This window comes from Hypomesus transpacificus, chromosome 13 (assembly GCF_021917145.1).
Source record: "Hypomesus transpacificus isolate Combined female chromosome 13, fHypTra1, whole genome shotgun sequence".
Classification (NCBI taxonomy): Eukaryota; Metazoa; Chordata; class Actinopteri; order Osmeriformes; family Osmeridae; genus Hypomesus; species Hypomesus transpacificus.
The window spans coordinates 4486473-4495820 of record NC_061072.1 but is presented as its reverse complement, the minus strand read 5'-3'; the positions used below and the strand labels follow the sequence as shown (position 1 = coordinate 4495820).

Sequence of the window (9348 nt, the reverse complement as noted above, 5' to 3'; positions counted from 1 at the left end):
CCCTGTGTCGCCATAGTGATGACCTCCGACCCTCTGTGTGTGTGTCCTCACCACTGCCTGTCCAAAACACACCTGTGGACCCCACAGTGTGTCCATACAGCTGCCTGCTGACCCCCTCTGCTGGACCCCTTTGTGTGTCCCCACAACTGCCTGTCCAAACTCTCCGTAGGGCCCTGGCTCTGTGTCACCAACTGTGTTTGTGTTCCTGGTGGAAGAGGCCTGTGCTTCTGTGGTTCTGTGGTTGTGCTGCTCTGCTTTGCTGCCGTCTGTGTCACGCCTGCTGCTGAAACAGGCTCAGAGTGTGTGTTTGTGTGTGTGTTGTGGCAACGCTTGCTCTCTGGTCTGTGCTGGTCCATGTCTGCTCCTTCTCAGATGGTCTCTGCTGGAACGTGCTGGTCTGTGCTAGCATGTGGTGGTTTGGGCTGGTCTGGGCTGGTTTGTGCTATTGGGCTGGTCTGTGCTAGTATGCGATGGTTTGGGCTGGTCTGGGCTGGTCTGTGCTGGTATATGATGGCATGTGCTGGTCTGTCCTTGTCTGGGCTGGTTCTTGTATGTCTGTGTGTGTGTCTGTTTATGTAGACTGTCATGGTCATGGATGGTGTGTGTGTGTGTGTGCTATGACGGGTTGGATTGTGGTCAGTACAGGAGGTAGAGAGAAGTGTTTTTCCTCTTTAAGACCGTCCATCCCTCTATTGATCAACACCCGGCTCGGATTTATGGCCCCAGACTGCATAGCCTGCTGGGTAATTACTATTGGAGGAGGAGATGTGGGGAGTTAATATAGGGGGTGGAGGTTGATACTGTGTGTGTGTATACGTGTGTGTGTCTTTGTGTGCGTGCGTGTTTGTGTGTGTGTGCATGCGTGTGTGTGCTCATACATTACATGGATGTGATTTCCTCCATCCATCTGTACTGTACATCCAACACACTGTAAGAGTGTTCCCCATGTCGTGAAATGTCCTTTGATGATTGGCTGGGCTGGTTGGTCCCTGAAACGCCCTCCCTCTTCTGCCCCGCCCCCCAGTGAACAGCCTGGCTCGGTCCAAGTATTGCTGACGCCCAATCAGGAGGAAGAGGAGGACCAGGCAGCCAACCAGGACGCTGCTCTGGGCCCCAGACCCCGTCCTCCACCCTACCAACCCCCCCCCTCCCCACCTCCCCTTCACTCCCGCCGGCGGCCCTGCTTCCTGGGGTGAGAAGGGGGGAGAGGGCCTTCTCTTGGGTGCGGGGGAGAACGGGAGGTCTGAGGATGGGGAGGGTGGAGTGGGGGAGAGGACGAGGGAGGGAGGAGAAGCGGGGACCGGGCTGTGCGAGTGGCTGCAGGTCGGCGGGGTGAGCGTGCGACCCCTGGGGAAACATCTGGCCATCTCCCTGCCCTCGCTACCGCTACGTCTCTGGGACACACGCACGCTGTCGGAGCCCCAGGAAACACACGGTCAGCCCTCACACATGGGCAAACCACCGGGAACACACTCAGAGGGTTCCCACGCCGCCCCCCCTCCCCCGCACCCCCTCCCCCGGCTGCCCTGCTCCCCTTCCCTCGCCCCGCGCCATTGGCCCAGCCGCAGAGCGCCCACTCACACCGCCACATGTCATTGGTCCTCCTGGAGCCTGGACCGTCCGGATGCAGTGGTAGCCCCTTACAACACACCTCCTGACCGCTCTGCTCTCACCAGGCCTAGCGCCTCACCCCCCAACTACAACTCCCAGGATGCCCCACGGCAGCTCCAGGAGCCCCGTGGCTCTGAGAAGGCAGAGCTGTCTGAGCTGGACTCGCTGTACCAGGCTAGCTTACGAGCAGGAAGAACAGGTAAGGCACGCACACACTCTCTACGCTGAGCACAGTCCCTGCATGATGCTACTCAGGGTATGGATGCCCCAGCTTGGGTCTCAGTCTGTCCCGTCTCCCCCGGAGGGTAGTGTGGAGTCCGGCAGAGCGGCTCCTGCAACGCCAAGCATCCCAGGCTCGCTCCCAGACCCCCAACGCTGGTGTGGAGAGGAGTGTGGACACCACCACCCGTACCAGCACCTGCTACAGCCGGGTGAGCTCATACACTCACACACTATCTTTCTCTCTCTCTCTCTCTCTCTCTCTCTCTCTCTCTCTCTCTCTCTTATTTTCATTATTTAGCAATTTGTTTTCTTTTCTCCTATGTTCACACATCACATGTTTTGATCGCTTACGTGTCAAAGTCTATTTCTGTTTCTCCCAGCCAATGACGATGCACGGTCAGTGTTTGGGGGCGGAGTCGGCTGATAATAATCTGCGTCAGATTAGTCGCAGTTCAAGCGGCACTGTTGTCAGCAGCCGCCGCAACCGCTTGACGGCTACACGCAGCTTCGTAAGTCTGCCCCCTTGTGGCCATGTGCCGGAACTGTCTCTCTGTCTGTCCTGCCATCCCGTCTCCTCAGGCCAGTTGTTCAGAAGTGATCTGATCGGAGTTTGGCTTTTGGGTTGGATCAAATCTTGAAGATGAGTTGTTCCAAATTAAAAAAGGATTCTGAAATTGGATTTGATCACGTTATCCAGTCTTGGTTTTGATCTGGATCAAACCTTCAAAATGTGTTGTTCCAAACTTTTTAGTTTGGTAATCTTGAAAAGTTTGTATCTGGATCAGGGTGATTCAATCCAATGTTGCTTCGAAAAACCAGTGTAAGATTGATTGCTTGATCCTGGATAGCAAAACAAGGGATTTCAAAATCCAGATAATTCTGATCCAGATCAAACTTTTTGAATAACTGGCCCCTGATGTTTCACCACTCTCCTCAGCCCTCTCTCTCTCTCTCTCTCTCCCTCTCCATATCTCTCTCTCTCTCTCTCCTTTCTTTATCTCTCTCTCTCCTTTCTCTCTCCTTTCTCACTCCTTTCTCACTCCTTTCTCACTCTCTCTCTCTTCTCTCACTGGTTCTTTCCCAGAAAGATGTGTCCTCACCTTGCCTAGTTGCTCTCACCTGAGTGCTTGTCACCGCCATGATCATCATCATCTTCTTCCTCATCACCTTCATCATCCTCATCATGTACTATTCATCAGGTAACTACATTTCTGTGTCGTCACGATGTACGGGTGACTGCTGTTGATCCTGATTGGTTTCTGTCCCTGCATCCCCCTGCAGGAGCTGTCCAATGGCACGGGGAGTTTCTGGCTGTGTCTGACAGGGGTCAAGCTCTCCTCGGACGAGAGCCGCGGTCTCCTGCACTGATGTCTCTTCTGACACCCCCACCCGCACCCTCCTTTGCTGTACTGATATCCTCAAGGGAAGCTGCCCCCGCCACACCCGGCCCCGCCCTCCCCAGCCCTGCCCCGCCCCGCCCCTACACAAACACACATACATACACACACCCAGTTATACAAATACAGTCCACTATTATATATTTACATTTAGTCATTTTGTCATTTTAGCAGACGCTCTTATCCAGAGCGACTTACAGTAAGTACAGGGACATTCCCCCCGAGGCAAGTAGGGTGAAGTGCCTTGCCCAAGGACACAACGTCATATTGGCGGGGCGGGGAATCGATCCGGCAACCTTCTGATTACTAGCCCGACTCCCTCACCACTCAGCCATCTGACTCCCATTATATGTAGCCCCTCACCTACCTCTCCTGCCTCCCTGTTCTTCCAGCCCTGTCCTCTACTTTGTCTATGCAGTCCTTCTCACCCTGATGCTGGGGCCCACGCTACAACATCAGACTCTTCTCCCCGTGGACTGTCCACCCCCCTCTGCCCCCCTCAGGCTCCTTTACTGCACAGGGTGGGGAGGTGAGCTAGCCTAGCCTGAAGCTAACCCTCGAACTAGTCCTATCTAAACGGGTCGGTAGGTGAGCTAGCTTAGCCGGTAGCTAACCCTCTTAACTAGTCTGGTCTTACTTTTGTGGGTGGGTAGGTGAGCTAGCCTAGCCTCTATGCCAGCTAGCTCTCTAACTCGTCTGATCTTAACGGGTTGGTATGTGAGCTAGCTTAGCCTTTATGCTAGCTAGCCCTCTAACTAGTCTAGTTTTACCTTAATGGGTGGATAGGTTAGCTAGCCTAGCCTCTATGCTAGCTAACCCTCTACCCACTGTATTCTGGATCCACCTGCACTGACCCACTGGCAGATCCTCTGGGGTGTAATATAAGTTTAGCCACAGTTTAAACAGCTCACTGTTTAGCCACGCCTCTTCCTCTCTCTTCAACGGGCATTTCCTGCAGGACGCACACCCCTCGGACCGTGAGGTTTCCATGGTCTCCAGAAAGAGGACGTCCTAGCCGACAGACAAACTGCCATGCTAATCTGTGTTGCGAAATCCACACCTGGGCCTGAACTGTAGAATAACTAAACGTTATGTTCAGAAACTCGTATGAAACCTGTATGTTAACTGAAGACCTTATGGAATGTTCATAACCATAATAACGATGATAACTGAATAACTTAAGTGGTACTTGTTCTTCTTCTTAAACCTCACGTCTGCATTATGAAGAGGGGGATGCACTTCACAAGTGTCAAGCTAGACTTCCACCTGCTGCCCACCCTAATGACAGCTCTCCCGTTTCTGCCGGGAGATTCGACGAGTCAAAGGCAAAGCACTTCCGTTTCTCCCTGCTTTCCTGTCCTTCTCGTTTCCTTTCCACAGCCAGCGGCAGGACTGACAGCTCACTGGAGCGGTAGAGAGAGATGATGACCACAGGCCAAGTTTACAGTGTGATGTGTACGATGAGAATGACTCGAAGGGACATTGAGTATTTATTGAAGTGTACTTGGTAAAAGAGAGGGGGGAAGCTGGTTTCAACTTCATATAATCTGCTTTATTTGTGGCCTCAGGTTAACTTTAATGGCACCTAACAGACACACTTTCTCTCTCTCCTGCCCTCTCCAACCCCGCTCTTCCTCCGATGTGAATAAAACCTTTTTAACTACAGCCTGGAACAAGTCCAATGTCAAATATAAATATGCTTTATATGAAATGTCTGTATTAGAGGTATATTTTCAGGCAACCGTGTATTTTACTCATGAAGATGTCTCATCCTTCAGTTTTAACACTGGTATTACCAGTAGGAATAAGATAGTTATGACATAACTCAGTCATAAAGTGACTCAATTTGAGAAACCCCTAAGAGTAAAACCGTCTAATATAGTTTGGAGTTCCGTCATTCACACCAAATACTTTCACCAACGTAATGTGATATGAATTAAAGTCTTTACTGAAAACTGGATAATGAGACATGAAACTTCAACCTTGAGGTCTGTTCTATTGATGATTGATTGTTGTAACTAAACCAAAGGTTGGCACTTACTCAAGCAGTGTTTTTAACATTGTTGTTTAGTTTGACTGTTTCTGGTGTTCTGTTGTTGTTCTTTCCTTTCTGGATGTGAAAGAATGTAGCAAAACTGTAGCGCATGAGTCCGCTATGCAAATCAACCTTCCCTTGTGACCTACGACCTGAGAGACGCAGGAAACATACACGCCCATGAAGGCATTGTTTACCAGAGTCAAGACAGAAGAACGCTCATAGGATATAAGACATAGTGATGCTGCTGTGATATCAGATGGCCTCTGATATCAGGGAGAAAGAAAGAAAGGATGTGAGGGTGCATGTTGAGAGACTTGGGGAAGGTGAATGTGGAGGACGTAGTGTTGAATAGAGCAGTGAGAGAAGACAGCGGCAGGATGCCTGTGTGTGTGGGAGTGTGTTCGCTGCGTGTGCTTGTTGGGACTGGGCTGTCGCAACTCTGGGAAAGAGGGAACCTGTATTTTTGCAATAAAGTTATTACCGATGCCCTCTCACAGGGGGCGTAACACCCTCTAGTCTCTGTGTACTGTCTCATTTGTTGTGGGAGGGTGGGGGGGGGGGAGGGGCTATGACCTGGACAGGTGCAAGGGGAGAGGGGAGGGGGGCAGGGAGATGTTATATGAATGGAAGAGTGAATGGGTAACTTGAGTGAGTGTGCGTGTGCGTGTGTGTGTGTGTGCGTGTGTGTGTGTGTGTGAAGTGAGGGACTTGTTGAGGAAACAAGTTTTAATGAAAGGCTGTAAACACTTCAGGTTTTACAGACAGTACCTGCACAATACAGTCAGCTAACTGGGGCCCAGCTCACCTGGTCTGCTCGTGTCACGCTCCAACACACAATAACACACACACTCACGCAATAACACGCACACACTCAAACAATAACACACACGATAACACACATGATGACACAGCGCTCAAAGCCACTTTACAACATAAGTCACAGCAAAACAGAATCGTCATGCAAGCTGCAGTTGGTCCGTCGGACACTAGGCGAGAGTAGACACTTTTCCAATGCCTCTCCTTTTGTCACCCACTCGTCCTCCCCCGTCCGTCCGTTCCCCAACCTTACACACATACTCCTTAGTCACGACTGTTCATTGTTAAAGTTTGGTTAAGTTAGAGCAAAGTTTGCAGCTGTGGTGTTTAGGAAACATAGCAGACCCCCTGTGGAGATAAATAGAGGTCGAAGGAAAAGATGGAAGGAGGAGGAGAGGGAGACAGAGGAAAGAATGTGAATTGATTGGTTGTTTTCATTTCACCAGGACAGACGACAGACTGGGTGTATTTGAAAAACCTCAAGCTGAAGGTGAAACGTGGGTTTGTCACAGAGAAAGGTACAGACCCTGTGGTGGCAGTGATTAGGATGTGTGGAGTCCTGTTTGTTAACGTGTTGTCGAGTGGATATATCCACAGATGTACAAGCACACAAACACACATCAGAAGTACTTGGAAAAAGCTCATCGAGTCGTCACATTTTTACACAATGAGCAAAACATTTAACAAAATACTTGAACTTCCACCGTTCTAGTCATCTTCCACGCCATGCTTTCTGTCAGACCAACCTGCAATGAGTCAACGCCACCCCCATCTTCTTTCATCCCTCCCTCCCTCCTCCCTGTGTCGGGTCTTGTGGTCGTGCCTGCGTGCTGCAGGAGGAAGCGCACGTGCAGGCGCCTCACGTGCGCTCCCATGGCAGACGAGCGAGCTTGCTCCCTGAATGAGAAGCGTCTTGAGCTAAAAATACTTTTCCAGGCGAGGAGGACAAAAGTGTGGAGGGAGGTAAGAGGAGAGAAATAGAAACTGTCGGTTATTTATAGCCAGGGATCCTCAGCTGAATCTAAAGCGTGATTTACCCAAACCTCTGTCTTTTCTTTTTTTTATTCTTCAATTTGTGTCTGTCAGTTTTCCCTTCTCCTTCTCAGGGATGTTTTAAGGGACTTTGGGATTTCCTCTGCAGAATTCTGATACTAATTGCATCTCCAGATAAAATCTAAAGATGTAGATATTTGTTGGGATACTGTAGTGGTTTGACACACACACACACATATACACATAATGTGTCTATAGGAAATAGTCTCAGAAAATGGAATGGAGGTTCATACCGAGGATATATACACACATGCACGTTGATGGTTAAAGCGCGTTAGCATAGCTTCAGATGACTGATGAGAAGAAGACAGATCAGTCCGAACTAACACCATGAAGCAGAATCCCTTATCTCACACACCAATACTGTCATATCAGATCAAACTTATCGTTTTGCACAGCCCTTTTTACAAGCATTATCACAGAGACAGGCACCTGTAACCAACCTAAACCCTCCAGGAAGCCAAACTCACAGGAGTAAACTTTGGGAGGAGCAGTACACTATATACACACATAACACACACACACACCATGACAGCCCGCACAAACACACACACACACACAAACACAAAGAGAAATACTATGGACACACACACCCATACACCTCTCATACACCGTCACCTAGCAACTACCATGGGTGATTTATCCTTTATCGTCCAGCACCCCCTTCCTTCCAGCACAAAATCATATACACATACACACCACATACACACACACATACTCAAACTCAACATACACGCAAAACACACACAACACGTGGTTTCTGGTGTGAACCCACCCAGGACACTTAATTTCTAAGTCATGCAAAGTTGCTCTACGTCTCTCAGTGGCAACAGCCGCTGAGGGGGAGAGAGCGTGTTTTAGAGGGGGCAGGGTTGATCATATTTCTGCTGCGTTCACATGCTCAGACTCCTGCCCTGGGCCTTCATAGTCTGGGGATGTGTGGATGAAGGTTTATCACAGCAACGTAATCACCTCATTTATTTGTACCTTTGCACATACTGCCCTGCTGTGTGTATGTGTATGTACACGACTTTGTGTGAGAGTGTGTATGTGTGTCTGTGTGCGTGTGCTCCACCCACTAGGCTGACCCCTCCAGATATTAACCCTTCAATCTGTCACCGTAACGTTGTCTGTCAAGGCCAGGTTTACTGCCCTTACTTCTTACTCTCCTTCCTCCCTTCTTTTTCCATTAATCCCTCCCTCCATCTTTCTCCTTCCCTATCCTTCCCTCTCCTTCCTTCCCTCTCTCTCTCTCTCTCTCTCTCTCTCTCTCTCTCTCTTTCTCTCTCTCTCTCTCTGTCTCTCTCTCTCTGTCTCTCTCTCTCTCTCTCTCTCTCTCTCTCTCTCTCTCTCTCTCTCTCTCTCTCTCTCTCTCTCTCTTTCATTCCTGTGCTCCTACTCCAGCCTGGTCATTCATCTCATTTCCACTATAGAACAGAGAAGCTGCTAGGATGGCGACGGATGCTGATTGGATGTTTTCTGACCTCTGACACACCAGGCTCAGGCAAGAGTCATTGTCTTGCCACATCAGATCTCTCCCCATCACAGGGATTAACTGTCCTGAACATTTATGATCCACCTACAGGATCATGGGTGTCAACTGCAGGAAATGCTACATAGTCCATTTTGGCCTCACGGTGACAAGCCACACAGTGTAGGGGGAATGCAGGAATACGTTGTGATTGGATGAATCAGAATGTCATCTAATCCAATTCCAGTTCCATCAATCCACGCCTGTCCCAGTTCTATTCTTCATCTATCTCACGTCCTCCTCCCTCTCCTTGGTATGTTATCCTGCCACACACCCTGTGCTCCACGCACAGCTCTGCTCTCCCTGCCTGCCTTCCCAACCTCGTACACGGACCTCTCTCCTTCCTCCTCTCCGTGTTCCTCCTCATGCTGTCTCCAGCGGGTCATCCTGGAGTGGTGAACAGAGTGCTCCTTCTCATCATCAGATCCACCGTGATCATTCCACCCTCATGTTTCCTCCTCATAAATGAATCATCCCCAAACATCGAAGTGGACGAGCTAATCAGCCAAGCAGCTGTGATTAGCATCAGTGGTGCAGGACTCAGAGCTTCGGGCAGCAGAACTCACACTGGAGGATGCAGCTGCTTTAGAAACATCCAGATTTAGGAGAACTGCTGAATCTCTCTGACCCCGTTGTTTGCATAATGATTCCAGTGAAATGGAGATTTCCCTTCATCAAGT

The 9348-nt window shown here is 49.9% G+C and overlaps 1 protein-coding gene across 1 annotated transcript in view; it reads left to right on the top strand.

Annotated features, from left to right (window-relative positions):
- The window catches only part of LOC124475814 (inactive ubiquitin carboxyl-terminal hydrolase 54-like), a 48487-nt gene extending 45086 nt beyond the window's left edge, over positions 1 to 3401 (top strand). The window contains 5 exon segments of the mRNA XM_047032649.1: positions 1025 to 1192; positions 1224 to 1810; positions 1921 to 2042; positions 2214 to 2342; positions 3115 to 3401. Of these exon segments, the coding sequence (XP_046888605.1) occupies positions 1025 to 1192; positions 1224 to 1810; positions 1921 to 2042; positions 2214 to 2342; positions 3115 to 3201 (1093 nt within the window). The 3' untranslated portion in view covers positions 3202 to 3401.
- Positions 3402 to 9348: the final 5947 nt, after the last annotated feature.